We start from the raw sequence: 21,615 nt of genomic DNA, 5'->3' as shown, positions 1-21,615 counted from the left end.
AATAGCGGGGGCTGGGAGGGCGCTGGGCCCGCGCATGACGGTACTTTATGAGAAAGGTTGGGGCAGCGGATGAGATTACTTTGCTTTCTCATCCCCCAAGAAAAAAAATAAAGTTAGAGGGAGGCGGAGAGAAGAGCCATCCTTGTTTCCTCCCCACGTTTCCGCGGAAGGGCCGGGGCTGCGGCGAACGGGGAGAGGGCGCGGGACGAGGTGGACCAATAGCAGTCAACAGGTCCAGGCCTCGGCTGGGCAGCGGGGCCGGGCCGCCGGCCGTCCCCCCCCCCCCCCCGTATCTCCTCCCCCCATCCTCCCCTTCCCTCCCCTCCCCCGCAGGCCCGGCCCGGCAGGGGAGGCCGGCTCTGCGCTCCCCGCCCTAAGCGGCCTCCCTGCGGCCGGGCGGCCCGGGCTCTCGGGGTGGGGGTGGGGCGGGGGTTCCCAGCCAGAGAATCCTCCCCCGGGGCTGGCGGCGGGGGGGGTGGGGTGGGGGGAGGGGAGGGAAATCGGGGAATGGAGGATTAAGAAGGACTCGAGCTCGGCACGAGCGCGGCCCGCGCGAGGGATCCTGGGTAAAAAGTGGCCGCGCGGCACCGGGAGAGCGCGGAGAGGAGCCGGGGTCAGAGGTCAGGGCCCTGGAGCCCCGCGTGCAGAGCCCCCCACGTGAACGCTGCGAGCAGGAGGAACCTTTTTGTTTTCTACCGCGCCAGCATGCTCCCCTATTGACCGAGCTGCTTTTCCCGGGCCGCTGGAGAGAGTAGCTCCGTCCCGGATCTCCTAACCCCACCCCCCCCCCCTTCCACCACCAACACACTACCCAACTCGACCCTTCCTCTCAACTCACTTCCCAGCCCCCCGTACCGGGCTTGCAATAACGCAGTAAATTTGCTTTAACAACAAGTGGGGGTGGTTGCATTTACTCCTCCCTCTCCTCTCTCCTCCCCCTCCTCTTGCTGCGGCTCTTGACGCTACTACAAACCAGGACTATAAACATAAACATGTGTCACTGTAACTGGGCAGGTAATATACGGATTTGGGGTGGGGTGGAGGGGGGGCTTGGTCGCTGCTTGGGGGGCAGTAAAAAAATGTATGTTTCACGTGCTCGACCGCTTTGGGGGCTCCCCCCACACACCAATCCATTTATATAATGCCGTCGGCACTCGGTCACTTACTCATTCAGCCACAGAGACCCACAAAGGCGGACTTGCTGATAACCACCGTACCCCAAAGCAAATACATTTAAATACGAATCTCTCTCCTTTCCCAGCCACCGCTGCCACTCAATACTTGAATCCCCTTTCCTTTTTACAAAATTATTTTCCACATAGCAATAGCGAACAGTTTTTCGAGCAAAACAGTACACCACCCTCTTGCCATAGACAGTACTAAGGATTTTGTACGCAGAAATCCTTCCAGACAGCAAGAACGGCCATTTAAATGACTGAGTTCGAAATCTATACTGTAAAGGTTGTTTCCTGGGCTTTGCCTTCATAGATTTAGCAACTTCTCCTGTAAGTTGCTGCGACCGGTGCGGTGGAGATTCGCCACAGCACGCCTTTATTATTATTATTTAGTCTATATTTACACTGCCGCTCAACTTTTCCCCTCATTCTCAGTTCAACAAGGCTAGCAACAACTACCTAAGGTAGAGTAAAGCGAATCCCCTCGCCAGCTTTTTGGCTTGGAACGGAGGGAGACACAGAAAATATTCAGATGGAGAAGTGGTTCCCTTTGTTCTTTCATTGTTTCTCTACGAACTGGTGGATACAAGGACAAACACTTACCTTCTCTTCTTTTTGCTCCAAAAACCAGACGTTCCCATCAGCCTTAAAATACACAATCCACCTTGAAAGTAACTACGAATGTCGGGAGAGTTTGTATTCCATTCTTTTTCGCTCTCTGCCCTCTTTTAGCGTAGGATTAAGTTGCCGAGCACGTTGCTGCAAGTGTAGCCCCCCGCCTTAGTGAATCGGTCACGTTTAGGACCCTCTAGGTCCATCCTAATTCTGCCAGTAGAATTGAGGGTATTGGAGCTCTAAACTTTCAAAAGGAAAGGGGCCTGCAACTACCCAGAAAACTTATGGATACCCTGAATTTTTTTTACCACTGTATTTTTGTACCACATCACCAAATAGAATTTGCCAAGAAACATTAGATATTTCTTCAAAGTTTTTTTTTTTTCAGTTTATACCTAGTAATGTGCTACTTAGACAGATGGTGTTAAAAGGCAGGTTTGTAAGGGCATGTAACTGAGCCAGTGCGTTTTCCACAATGTTTGTTATGTCCTGTGTTTTTCCAAAACACAAACAAAACACCACTAGACCTGAAAAAGGACAGAAATGGAAGTTTGAATCACAACGTTGTAGAATGACATAAAAAGAGGCGTGTATTTGAAATTTATTAGTGTAAAAATTGGCCTGAAAAGCTAAGAGTAAGCTTTTCGAAGTTCAAAGACTTAATTTTCATTCTGTGATTCAAAACAACAACAATAACAACAACAACAACAACAACAAGGACAACGGACAACTTTTCTGGTTAGTGGGTGATACTTGTCAATGTTTAGTGCCCAGCCTGGTGGGTATTACTGCCCAAACCTTGTTTAAATCTGATTATGATGTGATTTGTTGGAGTCATGAATATGAAATGATCCTTGTGTATCTATAAATGCGAACTTGGGATTTTTTGATCTCCCGCTTTTTTTGTGTGCGCCCAGTAGCTGCAGCAGTGGAAGACAGTGATTGGCTCCAGTGCTCCTAGAAGGATTTGGGCTGAAGCCAGGGGAACAGAACCAGAGGATTCCCTTTCCAGAGACCATCAGGCCCCACATGTCTTATGTTTCCCTTCTCCCCTCTTGGGTGCTCAGAATTTCTCCATGGCTTCAGCAGCCTGTAGGTAGGCCTCAACACTCAGTGTCATCACTGCGGTTTCTACACATTTGACCCTTGTGCAAAATAAACACAAATTTGGGCAACACAAATAAATTGTAGGTTTTGATATTTGTGTATTATTTAATATATCAACACTGAACTCTACTTTCTCAGATTTTTTTTTTTTCAACATTCAGGATCAATTGTGAGAAGCCCTGGTGTCTCGTAGGAAAATATTGCAACAAAACAAGATAATTGGGGGGAAAGGCTGTTGCAGTAGGAAAAGTGGCTTTTCGTTGATAGCATTTAATTGGAATTAAAAGATTCTTTAGCTGTAAACATTCTTTATTTATTCAGCACACATAAGCAGGCATTGTTTTTATCACCATCATAATTATGGTGTCCTTTAAACTGGCTGATAGCAGGAAAGATAAGGGAATGTGCGAGTAGATTCAGATCGCTTTTCGCTCGCTCCTCTCTTTCTTTCCCTTCCTCCCTCCCTCCCCTCTCTCTATGCCCTTCCCCCCACCCCCATTCCTTCCTTGGTCACTAGGGTCCCCCACAGCCCTTGAGATGAGGAGAGCAGGAAGATTGTGGCCTAACCATTTCTTACATCACGAAAGAGATTTGTACCACACTCTAATTTAATGCAATGTATAACCTTCTTGTCTCCCATGTTTATAACTGCTTTTTAGCTTACAATATATGTTAACTGAAGAGTTGTCTATTGCTCACCTGTATAAAATCTTGTCCACTAGGTTTTGTTGCTTTACCTTTGTCTAATTTAGAAAGTACACTCTTAGGGCTTTTTCAGAACAAAGCCTCACAAAAACCCCTTTACCTCCAAGGATTTGCAAATTTATAAAGCCTGCATTGAATTCAAGATGGGTCAGGGGGCAAAAAAAGGGTAGAAGGTCAGTGCATTTTGATTATGGGTCAGTAGACAACATGGCATACACTCTGTGTCCCAAACTTCTATTAAAAACAGGATTTCAAAATGCCTAAGAACAGAAGGATGGGCCCTTTTGGAGACTTGCCTTGATTTGTGTGGATGAGACAAAAAAAAAAAATTAAGGAAAATATACTAAGTTATAATTTACGCTACTCCTTAATTTAGCATTTCCTCCTCCATTCTCATTTTCCCCTCCCCAAAAGTAGAAAACATGTGAAATTAGATGAATTTTGATGAGGAACTGTTGACTATCACAAGATTTTATTGTCCTATATCCTAAATTAATTCAGCCATGTGAGGCTTTGTATTATTATTATTTTAGAATGTGTTAGATGTATTATAATTACTTTTGGCTAACAGTACAAGGGGCTTCTTTTATTCTCCTAACCAGTATACTTACATTGTTGAGGCCTTTGTGATGTCCTTAGTCTTTTCTGTCTGAATTCACTTGGAACAAAATGTGCCCAGTAATCAGTAAAACAAATGTATATGGTGAAGAGTTAGGTGGTGGTGATGGTGATGTGGGGGGATGATCCTCATTTAAATTATATGTGTATGGGTGAAAGCTTGGAAGGAAAAGGATTATTTTAATGCTCTTCAATACTTTAATTATATGACAGTTGTAGTGTAGAAATGCAAAAGTACTCTTAGGTTTTCCTTCAGGTTTTCAAAAGAACTTTCCCCATTAGTAAACTACTCCTGCAAATTGCTACTGCATTTCCCAGCTAACCATTTAAAAGACTGTAAATGCCGTGTGCATTACTTCGCTCCAGAGGAAAGAGGTCAGACTGAATTGCAATGGTATTTAAACATAAAATACAGTGAAAATAAATCAAAATAGAACATCCGAAGGTAAATTTACCACATTCATACAGGGTAAGTAAAGACAAATATGTACGTATCTTCATAACCCATCACTTTAAAAACTGAAAGTACTGTGTTTTTTTTTTTACAACAAATGCAGAAGTAAGAGGACATTAAGAATATACTTCTATCTGTATTTGCCACAGAGGATTTTCCTTTAGCCAGCAGCTTTGTTTCCAAAGCTAAAATGCTTTTTATGATAGTGAGTAGATTGTGCATTCCTCACTGAGAAAATAATTACATGTAATTAACAAACTCCATGCTTATCATATATATTCCTAAATTCTCAATAAGGTAATTCTCTGTACTCTTAGAGATGGATACACACATAAATGTTAATTTGGGCATATCTGCCCACATATGTATATGCATTTGAGAAACAGAAGTTGATATATCTTTTCTTAAAAAAGAATTTGAATACAGTCCATCATCTGAATTGGGTTCATCTTTGATTGTTGAGGCGGCTGACATGGTCAACAAATTTATCAAAGAAACCCCCTGGCTTTTGAAGAATAGTACTTTATACATCTGGATCTGCACATCCAGGCAAAGTAAGTAAATTATTGCATAACTTTAAGCATAATTGATAACAGACACCTTTAATTTTTCATCCCCATTCTTTTGGCCAGCTTTCACATTAATAATCTAAGCCATAAATGTTGGTAGCTATTGATCGAAATCCCCTGTGTGCATGCAAATCCACCTTAAAGTCCCCTGCCTTTCATGTGTGAGCGCTCAGGGGTCTCTGGTAGATCTTTTTATCGGGATCGACCCCCAATGTGCCTGGAGAAGACCCCGGATATGCAACGTGTGCTGATGGCCACAAGAAAGCTGTCTGTCACATTCTATGTATGTGTGTGTGTGCGCGCGCGCGCGTGTGTGTGTGTGTGTGTGCGTGTGTGTGTGTGCGCGTGCATGTGAATGCACGCACTCGCGCCTTAACACACACACATACACACACACACAATAATGGGGAAGTTAAAGGAACAAAAGAATGTATTAGACAAGAAGAAAGATATGTAATAAGAGTATTAAAAATGTATAAGTGTAAAGGTGCCTGAGTGTACATACAAAGATACCTGCATAAATTGTATATATAGACACATCTCCCAAGTCATCTGGCCTTTATTTTTCTTTCTACTTGACCCAACAGATTGTACCTTTGGTTTAAAAAAAAAAAACACAATATTCTACTAGTTTTAACAACCACCTATGTTGCCAGTGTTTTAAAGGTGGAAACAGAGGAAGGGAGAGAAAAAAAAAAAGGTAATTTTGAAAAGGTTACTAAATCATGTTGCCATGTGCAAGAGTAGGAGTGTGTGTGTGTGTGTGTGCGCGTGTGTAAATCTAAATAGGAATGGAGAACAACTAGAACTACCTGGCCAAAAAAATAAATAAATAAGGATAAGGATGTTCTAGCCAACCTTTTGTAATGTCTTCTCAAAGGCTTTTTCTGAGTTTACTATTTCTTGGCTGTTTGACTCTTTGGTCGAAATCTCAAAGCTGGAGGAGGGGAATTGGACGGGGGTGGGGTTGGAGGAAGAGAGCTGCCAGTATATAAGTGCATCAGGAGGAATTTTAAAACGACATTATTGTCGCTGGCAATGGAAAGACTCTGGTCATTAGACTTTAAAAAACAAACACCAGCATCTGCTTTTTCTGGAAACTTTGCTTTCTACTTAAGCCTTTTGCATTTTGCCTCCTGTGAAAGTGAAAGAGAAAAACGCGGTGTGATAGATCCAGATGCAAAAGAAAGCCAACTCGGTGGATGGTATTAGCTGTGACGAGGCATTGTTCATTGCTGCCTCTCGGTTACGTTTAAAGCCTGAAATATCACGAGATCCATTCAATGATCCTTCTCTCATTCAAGGGACAAAAATGTAATTTGCTGTAGCTCTGATTTCTTGGATGGAAATGCTAGCCTTAGATTTCAAAGGCAAGAACTAGACATCGTGGTTTGTACACACATTGATTAAGTTGAAGAGCGGCGATTACATCTGTGCTGAGTGCAACAGTAGTCCAGGGCTGACTTTTCAAATCCCAACCTCTGAGTTACTGACTCTCTTAAATAGACTTCCTTAATTTCCGGATGCACTTCTTGAAATTCCCAATTCTCTTCAAAATTCCTGGGAAATTACTAGGGAGATGAGGGTGGGGGTGGGGAACTATGGCCGAGATTTCATGCAAACTACCTTTTTATATGTCTGATTCCTCTGTTTTTATCTTTTTTTCCCTTTTCTTTTGAGCCATACCTGCTTGTGCTAGCCAGACCAGAGCAGGGGAAACTGGAACTTTTGAATGGGAAGGAAGAAATTACTGTACAATTCTTTTCTTGCAGGCTCAGAAATATCCGTTTATTCTTTTAACCACACGGATGTGTCTATTTTTGGAGGAACAAGGAAACATATAAATGCCTGGGTTGCATTTATGCTGTAGTTGCAAACACCGAACAGTTAAGATTTTGCCGAATTTTGCAAAGGAGCCAACAAACCACCTTGGGATCCTGATAATGCAACTGGGAAGACCCTTGCTCTCATTTGGCAATATTTTGGATATCCTTGAAAAGACACCAAAATGTGCCTTAACTCGACTAAGAAGAGGTTAAACAGCATTGATATTCATCCAAAGTGATTATTTTTTTAAGCAGATGCTTGGCTTTCATGGAAAAAATGAGAGTTGTGGAAGATTCATTTAAACTCGCAACCGAAAGCATCACAGACCACTGGAATAGTCTGCATCGTACATCAGCACTTTCTTTTCATCGTTATTACGTAAAACCTCTGGAAGCACCTTGGGCGTTTTACATTTTCTATTCTTCGCTGCAGAAGCAGTCTGCTCCCTGGAATTCTGACCTGTGGTGAACAGGACCCTGGCAAAGGCTGTGCTGGGGACTCTAGGACGATCTGGCCTCTAATCCAGCCTGGTTAATTGTGAAAAGTGTACACATTTCTGGCTTATCTATGCTTTGTTATGGGTCTGACGTGCAGCTACCTCGTCCCCACCCCACCCCCCAGCAGAGAACCCAAATCCAGTTGAATTGTTACAGTGTTTCGGAGCTGGAGCCTTGAACTGCTTCCTTGGTCAAATAACTTTGTTTCTGGTTGTAAAAGGCATTTCAGGAAAAAAAAAAAAAAAAAAAGGAAAATCGAGAGAAATTCAAAACGTAAGTCTGTACTGGGGTGGTTCACTGCGCGGGTTTAACTTTGGAGCTCCCAGCCGGTCTCCTCCACTCCCATAAGGGAAATACCAGGCTATTCTGCACATTTTCGCTTAAGCTCCATTTTCCCAAGGAAAAGGGGGTGGGGTATGTCTATTTACGCTTGATAATGTTTTTAAAATGCTTTTCTTTGAAATGATAATAGCTGCAGCGGTAAAATGCAAATAAAGGAAAAAATAGGCAATATTCCTTTAAAGGCGAATATACAGGGATTTTTTTTTTTTTTTTTTTTTTTTTTTTTTTTTTTTTTAAGCGTACACACACTGGTTCAGATGAAGTCTGTGAGTCAGGCTGTTTCTGAGCTCCGATAGTTTAATGGAAAGATTTATATACCGACTGTATTATTTACTTTGGGAGGGGAGGTGGCAGTATAAGGGTATGCTAATTAGTGGGAGATTTTGGGGGGAAGGGGTGGAATATCAATTTTTATTGCATCACCTGTCAGGAGTGTCCAATCAGCGCTGGCTTTAGGGGAATTAATTGATGAAGGTGTCTCCGGACGAGCTCACTTCACTCTGTCATTTTATTTGTAGCTAAAGCAGCGGCGGGAATAGCAGCTGCATTTCTTTTCTCTTTCTCCCTTCACATTCCATTATCATAGTGCTCCAATGGAGAAGGAAGGAATAGAGGGGCCCAGGTACTGATCTGCATCGGGGACTTAGACCAACACACTGGCAGATCAGAAACCGGATGGTTTTTTCCCTCTTTTTAAAAAAATACGAAAACCAAAAAAAAAAGCAAGAATCAAGTCAGTGTAATTTCATGTTTTGTTTTGTTTTGTTTTGTTTTTTTTCCAATAATTTTGCCTAGAGTTTGGCACTCCCTTCGCCGGGAATAACAGTCTTTGTTATTTTATTAGCAGGATGCCTTGAGACACACGCAGCATCTGGTGGAGGATTAACATACATACATGTGTATGTATGCGTCACGTATATATTTACTGCAAATGGTGGGGATCATTTAGTGCCCGAGATGGGAGACCTGAAGTCAGGTTTTGAAGAGGTGGATGGCGTGAGGCTCGGCTACCTCATCATTAAAGGAAAGCAAATGTTTGCCCTCTCCCAAGTCTTCACGGATCTGCTGAAGAACATCCCGAGGACGACCGTGCACAAGCGCATGGATCATTTGAAAGTGAAAAAGCACCACTGCGATCTGGAGGAGTTGCGGAAACTCAAGGCAATCAACAGCATCGCATTCCACGCCGCCAAATGCACTCTCATCTCCCGGGAAGACGTGGAAGCACTCTACACCTCCTGCAAAACCGAGCGTGTCCTCAAGACCAAGCGCAGGAGGGTCGGCCGGGCCCTGGCCACAAAGGCGCCGCCGCCAGAGCGCGCCGCCGCCGCCGCCAGCCCCCGCCCGGGTTTTTGGAAGGACAAGCACCAACTTTGGCGGGGCCTGAGCGGATCCGCGCGGCCCCTGCCAATCAGCGCGCAGTCCCCGCGCCCGGGCGCCGCCGCCGCGCGCCCCGCCGCCCATCTACCTCAGATTTTTAGCAAATACCCGGGCTCGCACTACCCGGAAATCGTGCGCTCGCCTTGCAAACCCCCTCTAAACTATGAAACTGCCCCGCTCCAGGGAAACTACGTTGCTTTTCACTCGGACCCTGCTTATTTTCGGAGCCTGCTGTGCAGCAAGCACCCGGCCGCCGCCGCCGCCGCCGCCGCCGCTGCCGCCGCCGCCGCCGCCGCCGCCGCCGCCTACTACCAGGCTTCGGCGGCCGGGCCCCAGCCCAAGGCGGCGGCGGCGGCGGCGGCGGGAGCGGGAGGCCCGGTGAGCCTGACCTACCGGTGCAAGCGCAAGCGCGGGGGCGCCAAGGACTGCCTGCTCGCGCCCCACGCCGGCGCCCGCCGCCTGCTGCTGCTGCCCAGGTCCTACAAAGCCAAGGCGGCGGCGGCGGCGGCGGCAGCGGCGGCGGCGGCGGCCGCCGGGGCCACTTGCCTGGAGAGGTTTCATCTGGTTAACAGCTTCTGCCCGCCTCCCCACCACCACCACCACCACCATCACCACCACCACCACCACCACCACCGGGCCCAACAGCCGCAGCAGAATCACCACCCCCCTCATCACCACCGGCCGCAGCCCCATCTCGGCAGCTTTCCCGAGAGTTGTAGCAGCGACTCGGAGTCCAGCTCCTACTCGGACCATGCAGCCAACGACTCCGATTTTGGCTCCAGTTTGTCCAGTTCCAGCAACTCCGTGTCCTCGGAGGAAGAGGAGGAGGAGGGCGAGGAGGAGGAGGAGGAGGAAGAGGAGGAGGAGGAGGAGGAGGGGGGCAGTGGGGCCTCGGATTCCAGCGAAGTCAGCTCGGAGGAGGAGGACTCGTCCACGGAGTCGGACTCCAGCTCCGGCTCCAGCCAAGTGTCGGTGCAGAGCATCCGTTTCAGACGCACCAGCTTCGGCAAGCCTCCCAGCGTGCAGGCGCAGGCCAACTTCTTGTACCATCTGGCCTCCGCCGCCGCTGCAACCAAACCCGCTGCTTTCGAGGATGCCGGCAGACTTCCCGACCTCAAGAGTAGTGTCAAAGCCGAGTCGCCGGAGGAGTGGAATCTGCAGAGCTGGGCCCCCAAAGCGTCTCCGGTGTACTGCCCGGCCAGCCTGGGGAGTTGTTTCACAGAGATAAGGAACGATAGGGTATCTGAGATTACATTCCCACACTCTGAAATTTCCAGTACTGTAAAGAGAACTGACCTGACAATTAACTGCTTGGCGGAGGGGGCCTCTTCACCTAGCCCAAAGACAAACAATGCATTTCCACAACAAAGAATACTCCGAGAGGCTAGGAAATGCCTACAAGCAACTCCTACTACGCACTGTGCTGATAACAACACAATAGCTGCTAGGTTCTTCGATAATGATTCTTCAGGAGCAGCCGCAAATTCAGAAAAAGACTCCAAAATCCCTCATGGTGCTGAATTTGCTACGGATTTGTCCTCTTCCCAAACCGCTTCTGAGGTGGATGGAGCAGCACCAGCAGCAGCCACGAAAGCTGAGAATCCGTGCACTAACGCGGGCGACAAGACCTTGCCATTTCTGCACAATATTAAAATCAAAGTAGAAGACAGTAGTGCTAATGAAGAATATGAACCTGACCTTATTACAAATAAGCTTAAGTGCGAGTGCAATGATACAGAGGGTGAGTTTTACAGTGTGACTGAAAGTAAAGAGGAGGACGCCTTGTTAACCACAGCCAAGGAAGAAGGTTTTGCATGCCCTGAAAAAGAAACGCTTTCCTTAAACCCACCGGCTCAGAGTCAGGGCCTCTCATGCACTTTAGGTTCTCCAAAACCCGAGGATGGGGAATATAAATTTGGTGCCAGGGTGAGAAAAAATTACCGGACACTAGTACTGGGAAAACGACCCGTACTTCAGACACCTCCAGTCAAACCAAATTTGAAATCAGCTAGAAGCCCTCGTCCTACAGGTAAAACCGAAACACATGAAGGAACACTGGATGATTTTACAGTTATAAACAGACGCAAAAAGGTAGCCAGCAATGTAGCATCAGCAGTGAAAAGGCCATTTAATTTCATGGCAAATTTTCCTTGTCCACCATCACTCATTATTGGGAAGGATGGGGATTTGTGGCCGGCGTATTCCTTAAACACCACTAAGGATTCCCAACCTCCTCACAAAGCCCATCCTATATGGAAATGGCAGCTGGGCGGTTCTGCAATACCTCTTCCACCGAGTCACAAATTCAGGAAATTTAATTCATAAAAGTGTTTTGGAAGATATTTTCTTGAACCATATTACCTTCCTTTTGTTGTATAACTGCACAGGATGGTTTGTACAAGTCCATTAATGTGTTACACCCCTTTTGGAGCCCTGGTTTATCGCATTTTGAAGACAGAAATCGGATTACTTTTTTTCCATTGCGGGTTTTTTTTTTTTTTTTTTTTTTTTTTTCCTGGAGGAGGGTGGGGGCGGGGTGGGAGAAGGGTTGGTTTACATTCCACAGACTACTTCAGGCTAAAGACTCAAGTAAAACTCAGTTATTAAGGTAGAGCTGGAACACTTTACTGTTTCAATGCTAATAATGCACCCGGTACCTCAATTCAACTGCTACAAATAAATGTCAAAAGGTTGAATAATAAATATTACAATGAGCCATTAAGTTTATGCACTAGATTTCAGACCTGAAAGTGTAACTGTTAATTCAGTGAAAGTTTGTTAGGTTACGTGGTTACACAGTGAGGTAGAAAGAAGTTTCTGTGAGCCCAAAATGTTCTTTTCTGGAGCTCTTTTTTGTGGGGTATCTTTTTCTTTTGCTCCCCTCATTCCTTCTCCAAGAGTAGTTGCACTTAATTTTCTTCCTTCCTTCCTTTCTTCTTTCTTTCTTTCTTTCTTTCTTTCTTTCTTTCCTTCTCTCTCTTTCTTTTTTTGAGTGGAAAGATTGGGGAGTCCTGCTTGAATGCTGGTAAAAGCTGCCTCATATATACTGAGTAAAAGGAATATGAGATTGCTTTTTTTTTTTTTCTTGTAAAGGATGGGATTTTACTCCTTGCAATTGGAAAAAGTCCTTTTTGTGTTCTCACCCAAAGGTTATAAATAAGGTGACTCTTATTCACTATTGTCCTGCTTACCTTGTGGTCTGACTCCTCAAGTTTGACTCCTCAAACTTGCAAAACAATTAAATAGTTCCCTTAATAGCAGGATATTTTATGGTCTGACTCTTCATAATGACAGAGCAGTAAATACAACCGAGAAAAGTACAATGGGTCAGAGTTCTAAGCATATCCCCAATGAAAAATAACAGTTATTTTAGGGCTCTTTGGTATCAGAACTCAGGCACTTGGGTTTTATTACCTTTTACTTTTTCCGCATCTCTCGAAACTTCTGTTTTCAGACCATCCTGTGATAAAGCAGGAGAGTTTCTACTGCAAGTGACAATCAGAGGTGACTATCTATATTTGCACTTAAAATCAAAGTAGTTCAACATGCAAATGGCTAGGGTCTAGCCCTTGGTAAGGGCCATGCTGGTGTGCTATCTTGTGATGATGGAAGCAGCAAATCAAAATTATGGAAATTTGCACTGTTGAAAAGCATGCTTTAGCTTTATTTTCAATTAAAAACACTGTTTAAAATTCCTGGTTCCATACATTTCTACTTATTCCAGATTGAAGAACGGTTAACAGGAAAGAATGGTTTTGTTGGCATTTTCATTTGTCATGTTTTTGCCTGAAAGAAATGCATTTGTTGGGTGTAGTGTTTTGTTGTAACACCATGTGATGAGGCCAGGCAGGTTCTGTGCAAAACACTGGATTTCTTTCTAAATAACAACAGAACTTTGCAAACTTGTTCCAAATCAAGCGCAAAAAGTTTCAGGTTTAAGACAGTGAAGCAGAGATCAATTGCTATTTTAATGAATGTTAAATCTGGCAATTTTTGGTCCACCCCCCTTAGTCTGACAAATTAATTATGGATCTCAGATTTTTGCCATCATATTCCTAAGAAGTTGCATCTATAGGTCATAAATCGTAAAACAAAACAAAACATCAATGAGATGTTTACTGTGTGAATTTAAGTCACTATTTCTCATGGAAATGGACTCTTTTTTTTATTCCTTGCCCTTCACCTTCTAATTCCTACTCCCTTTGAAATTTTTCTTTTGTCTATAAATGTTTCAGTTAGATCTGGATGGTCTCAGCTCTAATTGCTGTATATGATCTGTGGTTTTACTCTTACTGTAAAGGACAGAGGCTGAGAATACCTGCATCCAAATACATTTGGATGGAGTAAACACATGCTTTGAACTGCCTCCCTTCCTTTCCTTCTTGAATGGTGCCAGAGGTAGGTTCACTGGATCCTTTTTTTATTGGGATGATAGATATGGTCAAAGCAAAATTTGGGGGATGTCCTCCTTGAATTCATGTTTGTGTATCATTCCAAAGACCAGTACAAGTTACAGTTAAAGCCCCTAGAAAGCTGAACGATCAGCTTCACAGCCTGAGTTCTTGCCTCTTTGGAAGGCCATACAGAATTTGGGTGCAGTGATTTGTCCTGCAAAATCAGTCTGTAAAAAGTGTGATATACACACACTGGAAGTCTGTAATTTCTATTCTTTAATTACTGCTAAGTCAAGAGAGTTCAAAGTGTGATGACTTCTAAGACTAGTACTTTTCTTGTTGGCTATGGAATCATTGTTCCCATATTATAAATTGAGAATATATTTGAAGTCTACAGATCTTGGGGTGTGAGAGGACCGCTAGGTAGAATAAGCACAATTTAAAACAAATATACCCAATGGAATTTCTGACATAAAATATCGGCTTCCAGCTTTGACACTTGGTCTCCAGCCCTCAGAGAATCAATAGTTTCAGTTTATAGGAGCTGGAGAATGAGCAGCATGGAGGCCGAGGCATTCCAGAGTGATACCATCAAAAGGAAAGAAATTAAATAGTCAACACAGATTTCACCCCACAGTACTACAACAAGCCAGCCAACCACAGCAGAATCTGAGTTGGGGCTTCTGTTAGGAGAGTGTACCAAATAGTATTCAGTAACTTGCAAATACAAGGTATTCTTTAGTCCCTTAGCTGTTTTCCCATTCTGCTGTGGGAATTATTCTCGGTACAGTTTATTTCATTTTGGTTGTTTTATGATTAATGTTTTCTAAGATGCTATAAGTGTCCCAGTTGTTCAAAAAGTGAAGCCTTATTGAGAGAAAAACAAAGTTACCTCCATTGATAGATTGCATTTTTACCTTTCGATGTTTTCAGGTGATAGCATTTTTTTAAAGGCACTCTGTGGTCCCAGGGTCACTTAGTCCTATGTCTAAAGCTCACCACCTACAAACATAAAGAAAATGAAGGAATCTATGACTCTTTGGGGAAACAAGCTTATTTTGGGTCTCCTGTAAAAATAGTTTCCTGATAAGATTCTGAAATGAAGACTTAATTATTTTTTTAAGAGATGTGTGCACTTGGTCTTACAGTCAGGTTCTCTGCCTTCGGAGAAAATGGAGCTTGCTCTTTTTCAACTATTTACTCTTTAAAGTGGGTGTTCTTTTTACTGGCTTACTTGATTACAGTGCAGTAATCTCAATAATGGTTGTTTATTTTTAAATCAACAACAAGGAGCCACCACTAAACGGCAATAACACAAACTAGATGGGCTCGGTGTGTGGATTTTTATCTTACCCGTGTCTGGGTGACTTTCAATGGTCTAAAAAATTTTCAAAGTTCTGGTCACAAGAATTGAAGTGTCTGCTTGATAGGAAAATGATAGTTTTGTTTGAAGGCAGGAAAAGATAGAGACTCATGCCTCAAAAGCATTTTTTTTTTCTTTCAAAGAAAGCAAAAACAAAAGTCCTACATGTTAAAAAAACAAAAACAGAACCCTCACATTAAAAAATAATAATAATAATAAAGCTCTAGTATCTACAAAAGCTAGAAAATGTGAGTTTTGCTTCACCTTGAAAATAACTTCCTGCTGATAAAACATGTGAAAAAGAGTTTCTTAGAGCTAAACTGGAGGGGGGGGGGGTGGGAATTAAAGGCTCCCCATCAACTAACTTAAGGAAATTGACAAGGAGGAACAGGCCATCCACCTTAGGGAGTCCGCCCGGTCACCCAGGTCTTCCCCAGGATTTTCCCCTTCCTGGAAGGAAGAACTATTTTTAACGCTAGCTTTGGTTTTGGTTTGCTCCCTAGGCCAAAGGGCATTTGCAAACTAGCCTGGGGGGTAGGGACGTAGGGAAGCTCAAGGAGGTGGGGGGAAGGGCTGCATTTTACCTGTTTGGCAGGCAGTCTTTTGCAAAAAAAAAAAAAAAAAAAAAAAAAAGGAGGGGGGCCCAGCTATCATTCTTTGCCCATGCCCTAGGCCCCCGCTCTTCTCTCGCTCCTTTTCAAACTGTGGCGGCCTCACAAGCTCCTACTTTAAAAGGCCTGAGATGTTTTGCATGAAGCCCTCACAATAGGGGTTGAGGGAATTGACAGTTTCAAAAACAAGGCGTTCAGTCCTTTCCAGCTGCCGGGCCCGCTCTCTCGCACCAACTCCTCGTTCCTCTCTGCTGGTGGCGTCCTCGGGAGAGAGCTGCCATCCCCCACCCCGCCAGCCCGCATTCCGGCCGGCCCCACCCCGCCCCCGGGCTGTGTTTGTAAACAGGGGTCAGTGTCCAGGGGCTGCTGGCGCGGGGCTTGGGACAGGCGGGCTGGTAGGGAACGCAGGGGACGGCCTAGCCGGCGAAGGGCCGACCCGGGGGACGTAGCGGCTTCGGGGTCCCTTTCCCCCTCGCTTTCCACCTAGGTGCCAAGCTCTGGCCACCGTGCTGACCCAGGGCAGCTCTTAGCTCTCTGGCCTGGGCCACCACACCGGAAAGATGTTTAAATGCCGCCATTTTGCATGGTGGCAAACAAATTTCTTTGTGACTCCCCCCCTCCCCCGGCCAGATCCTGCTCTCCTCTGAATTTGTCACCTACTGGCTCCCCGGGGCGGAACAGCCCCGTACCCCTGAGCGCACGACCCCCAGCTCCTTTCCACGCAGCCTCCTGTCCCAGTGGCCTCAAGGCCAGGCCCGCCGGGAGCAGAGGCGACAGGGCGCGCGGCCGGTCCTCAGGGACTGGACCGCCTCCTCTCACTTTGCGCTCCTTTTGTGTGTTCTGAAGTCATCTCCCACCCCGGCACACGCACACACTGCCTAGCCATTTCTCACCTTCTCGCCCAGGCCTCATCTCTCTGTCCCAGGCAAATGGGGCCCAGCTTTTTTGCTCTGGGCGGAGGGCTGGCCCAGGTCTCCAAAATGCGTGCGTGCGACGCAAGTGGCAAAGAGATGAGGCTTCACACTGGGCCAGCCAGCACGGCTGTGAACGCCTTCTGGGAAGTGGCCCAAGACCTGCGGGCCCGGAGTCTGGGGAGGGCACGGGTGCGCAGGCGAAGGCCCAGCAGAACTCCCAAAGAGGGGGGATGTGTGATGGGGCAAGGCTTGCTTTTCTTTGGCGCCGTGGTTCCTGTCCTTGGAACCTCTCTGAGCCTCTGCAAGTGGAATGATGACCTGGAAACGGGAAACGGGCGACAGTGACCTGGAAAACCACCCTTGGTTGGGGAGGTGCAGCAATGCAAACAAAGCTGCTCCCGGAGGAAGAGGGGAAACAGAGGTGCACCGCAGATAGGTCACAGGAAAGTGCAACAAGCTTGCTTTTCCCGGGTGTTTAAAATGCAGCCCCAGTTGTAAAGTGTGTGAAATTACGCACTGGTCTCTTAAAGAGTGCCTAATTTATAGTAAATAGCAAGGTCTTTGTAAATGGCTTTATTATGTTGTTTCTTGTTAATTGTTGAGAAAATCCCCATTGTTGAGTGTGAAAGGCTTTATGAGCTAACCTGGTCCTCGGCGCAATCAGAGGGCAGTAAATGGCCGCTCGGCCTCGGAGGCCCAGCGCGGAAGCGGACGCCGGGCCGAGCGCGCCCGGGCGACCTCTGGAGACGGCGACTCGGCCTGGGAAGCAAGTGGAGAGGGTTTCCAGGCTTTCATTAAGGAGAAGGCGTGTTTTGAACTCGCGGGCCCCCGAGAGCGGCTCGCTAAGTGGGCCGCGGAGAACCGGGAGCGCCGGGGCGATCCGGGCGGCTTGGGCCGCGGGGAGGCGGAGCGGGGCCCGGCGCCCCTCTCCGCTCCCAGAGCGTCGGACACAGGCCGGCCGGGCCGAGCGCCGGCTCCAGCCGCGCCGGGGTGGAACTGGTTCTTGGGCATTGTCTCCACTTCTCCAGCCGCGTGGAGCGCAGGCTCAGGCGGTTTTGGCCAGGCCTGCGGAACGCCCGAAGATGCCGGGCCGAGAGGCTGGAGGGGCTCCGGGCGGAGCAGCCCCCCGAAGGGGAGCTCCAGACCCCTGCCTGCGCCTCCTTGTCTTTTGTTTAAAAGCTGTCTCTCTCCCTCTCTCTCCCCCACTCTTTCTTCCTTTCTCTCTCACGCGCGATCTCTCCCTCTCCCTCTCTCTCTTTCTCTCTCAGAAACCTGAAATGGACTCCGAAGAAATGAAAGGTTTTTGTGTGGGTGTGAGACAAGGAAAAGAATTTCTTCTTTGGTCTAGGATAAGATAGTCTTATCTCCTTTCCCCATCTTCTCCAGCTGTCCTTCCAGTGAGTTGGGACCCAGGAAGTGTATGGGCAAAACCAGGCAGGCGCTGGGGTCATTTGATGAACTTTGAGGCGAGGACCCCGCGGGGTCCTGCAGGCCTGGAGAGGGCGGACGGAGAGCGCCTCCCTGGGCTCGGCCCGCGGCCTTCCCGGGACTCGAGACCCGGTGCATCGAGGGGAAAAGCAGCAGCGGCTTCCGAGCTCTGGCAGTGGCCCAGGGAAGAGAATTTCTTCGTGAGCCTACTTGGGGGGGGGGGGGAGGGGGGCGGTGGAGAGACTGGGTTAGGTGGACTGTACGTCAGGGTTTGGACATTAGCAAATGCAAATCACAAGGAAATGTTAATTCCAGTCAGAAAAACCTATATCTTCCCTATCTTCCTGGCCTTCTAAGATGGCCCTCTGCTTGCGCACACTCGCTCTCTCACCAAATTAGCTATTACGTGAAATCCCCCTGGGTTTAAAGCACTTGTTTCGCGGATTCGTGTACAACCCATATTAACTATGCACTTTCTGCTATTCCTCTTGTGACTGTCCCTGTCTCTTTCCTTCTTTGAGGAGCGTATGATGCATTTTATTTTAGCCCAATCGATGCGTGCAAATACTGGGATAACACAGCCCACACTTCTGCGAGGGAGGCTGTTTTCAAAATTGAGTTTAGGGATCAATACGAAGTCGAAAAGCTCCAAATTGCACGAATGCACCAAATTCAAGCCTTGGGGCTCCCAAGCCCCTTTCCTGAGTGATTAACGCACTGGTGGGCAGTCACCGGCGCTCCACCGGTCCTGCTTTCTCAAAACAGGATGTTTTCACCATGTGTATTTGGCTTTCCCTGAAGATCACTCCAGTTTGCTTGGAAAAAGACGACCCCAAAACGTGTGGAGTTAAACCCCAAGTCAGTGGCTTCATGCGGGGCTCCTCTCATGCTGGCACTGCTGACCTCCATTCCTCTTTTTTTCTCTTCCTAGGACCTAACAGCAGCACCTAAAATTGCCATAGTGGGTGCCCGGAAAACGTTTGCCCAGTTGAATAAATGTTTTGCTGGCTGGAGCAGCCCTCTCCTGGACCACTATCTGACTCCCACGACTTCTTCGCCCAGAGCCAAGCTGTATGGTGCAGCAAGAGCTCTCTATTCTTCTGCGGCTGCCGCCATGGCTGCGGGGCTGACTGGTGTCTAACTGGGGGAAGGGCAGTGGTTGTCCCTTGCAAGGGACGTTAAGGCCAGAGAGGTGAAGGGACAGAGATTTTGGAAAAAGAATTAGGAGAGCGTGCTGCCCGCAGATGTGTGTGTGTGTGTGTGTGTGTGTGTCCCAGTAGTGTGAAGAGAACGTCTACAGGAGAAATAGACCAAGTACCTAGGATGCTAGGGTATCCCTATTCCTTAGCTCCTGCTGTTGGGATCTTCCTTTCCTTGAGAGACTAGAGCAAGACAGAAGGAGGTGGAGAGAGAATGGCAGGCAGCCTAGAGGCTCTCCAGTAAGATCCAGTCATTCATCTAATCAGTGCCATCAATATCTTTGTGTTTGACCCTTTTGGATGGAAGAGGCTTAGAATCAATAGATTTAGACCCTAAAATATTGCCAGTCTAGCAGAGAGCAACTGCTCACAGGTCTGCAAGGGCCCACCCTGGCCAGGGTGCTCCAAAGGAAACAGAGGGAAACAGGAGAGAAACTGAGTGGCTGCCTACCTTCATCTCCAAGCCATCAAAACAAACAGACAGACAGACAGACAGACAAACTCCAGTCTCCTGGAGGCTATTGGACAAGCACATGCTGGGCACCAAAAGGTTGGAATATAATTTCCATTGTTAGTGCTTGTCGTCTTTTAAATCAGTTTAGGTTAGCTCCAGGAACCACACAATACTTGTGATAAGTGCCCGGCAAAAGGGAGGAAAAACAGTGTAGAAGAGAGACTGCACTAAGGTTAGACAGCAGCCTTCCCTCTTTCCTGGGGAAGTTAGAAACGGACACAAACATGTAAGAGATCTTGAGGCTACAACTCGGTCAGTAGGTATGAGTTTCTGTCTCTGAAATGACTGCAAAGGACCTAGATTCTTGGATCTCCCAGGAATAAAGGCACATTTTTACATTCATTTTTCCTCATGTCTCTCTCACCCTCTCTCTTTCTCCCTCCTGTTCAAATGAATGAATCCCCTGATTGTTGGTGGGGCAAATGTGGAAGATTAGTTTTTGGCCTCTACGTTGGACCCAAATATGCAGACCAGTGGACGCTAAGCTTTCAAATGCCTGGATATTATAGCCATTCAAAGTAAAACCTGCATGATGCAGTAGAAATTGCCAGGACCAGGTTTATTCACCTTTTCCCTTTATCTCCTTTTTCTCCTCTCCCACCTTTCTCAGCTTTTCCTTTTCTCCCCCTCCTCCTACCTAACCTTTGTGCCCAATAGTCAGCAATACTTTCTCCAGAGGTGGAAGGAGGGTAAGACCTGGGCTTAAACCAATGCTGATGGAGGCAGTGTGGGAACCTGCAGTGACCCTGAGCTTCCTTGCTGGGGTGAGAGGCCAGGGCTTCCCAGCCTCTTGCCCTGCATGTGCTAAGCTATTCCTGTTAGGCTGTAAAAAATAGAGTGCATCTCAAGACCAGGAGAGTCGACTCCATAAACACATGGCTGTGGTTCTAACATGTAGTGCATTGCCCAATGCAAATGCAGAGATGCTTTTAATTTGGTTCCAAGTGTGTTAGACGTCATGTGGCAAATTGGTCTTCAGAAAGCCAATTTTGATATTTTCTGTTAATAATAAAGGCTTTTCAAACGAACAACCTTAAACATATACGATTGAGAATGAATCACACTCCTACCAGTGTGTTTCTTATCTGAATTTACAAAAGAGAGGTCGTGCTTTTTACGCCCTTCTAAATAAGAAACATTTTAAAGTAGAAGAGGTTGGTTAACATTTGGATTGTTCAGTTGTTTTGCGGCTCATATGATTTTAAGAAAATAAAGTATTTAAACCTTTGTGTTTTTTTAAACCCTTTTACATCTTTACGTATGTAAATTTAAAAGTAAATTAGGAAATTAGTTACACACTCCTGCCATCTTCTATAGAAAAATGACCTCAGAAACATGTTTTACCTAAAATGTCAAAATTTCATATTATCTTACACAATTTCAGCCGGCTGCTTGTAATTTAATGCTACTATCAAATTGGAGGGAAATAGAACTTGCTTTGTATTAATTAAATGGGAGGAAAATATAACTAATTTGTAGATTTAGGGAGGTTGCCAGCACTTCTAAAACCTTGTGCTTTGTATCAATCTCTAGCTGGTTTATCTGAATACGATCCGATCCTATGTAACATGTGGACTGCCTATAATATTCTGACACAATGCAATATTTCTAGATGAACTGAAGGCTCCTGACTGTGAATTTCCCATCTCTTACTGTTTTGAACCAATAGTTTAGTGTATACTCCAAAGTTGGTTTTTAAGTGTGATCTCCTTCGAGAAGAAAGTGCAAAAATAATTACAAAAAAAAACCCAAAAAACCCACAGGAAATCTTTTACAACTAGTGTTGGGGCCATTGATCGCCAGTTACCTGCTATAATGTGAATGGAATCATTATGGCTGTTCCATTGACACACTTTCTTCATTCAGGATTCTGGCCAAAGGAATAGCATGTCAACGTGTAAAA

At 46.1% G+C, this 21,615-nt stretch overlaps 1 protein-coding gene across 5 annotated transcripts; it reads left to right on the top strand.

Annotated features, from left to right (window-relative positions):
* Nucleotides 1-495: 495 nt before the first annotated feature.
* Nucleotides 496-20,964, top strand: SKIDA1 (SKI/DACH domain containing 1). Of its 5 annotated transcripts, none has more exons than XM_053225374.1 (3): nucleotides 496-1,014; nucleotides 7,016-7,840; nucleotides 8,757-15,330. In XM_053225374.1, the coding sequence occupies exon 3, from the start codon at nucleotides 8,867-8,869 to the stop codon at nucleotides 11,612-11,614; it is 2,748 nt and encodes a 915-aa protein (XP_053081349.1). In that variant the 5' UTR covers nucleotides 496-1,014; nucleotides 7,016-7,840; nucleotides 8,757-8,866; the 3' UTR covers nucleotides 11,615-15,330. The 5 variants fall into 5 exon arrangements, with proteins under 5 accessions (XP_053081349.1, XP_053081348.1, XP_053081350.1 ...); XM_053225373.1 differs by having other exon boundaries at nucleotides 8,754-15,330; XM_053225375.1 differs by lacking the exons at nucleotides 496-1,014; nucleotides 7,016-7,840 and adding exons at nucleotides 8,262-8,642; nucleotides 18,931-20,964 and having other exon boundaries at nucleotides 8,754-11,318.
* Nucleotides 20,965-21,615: the final 651 nt, after the last annotated feature.

Source organism: Acinonyx jubatus, chromosome B4, assembly GCF_027475565.1.
Source record: "Acinonyx jubatus isolate Ajub_Pintada_27869175 chromosome B4, VMU_Ajub_asm_v1.0, whole genome shotgun sequence".
In the NCBI taxonomy this organism is placed as follows: Eukaryota; Metazoa; Chordata; class Mammalia; order Carnivora; family Felidae; genus Acinonyx; species Acinonyx jubatus.
The sequence above is the reverse complement of the archived record's forward strand: the minus strand, read 5'-3'. Positions and strand labels throughout refer to the sequence as shown.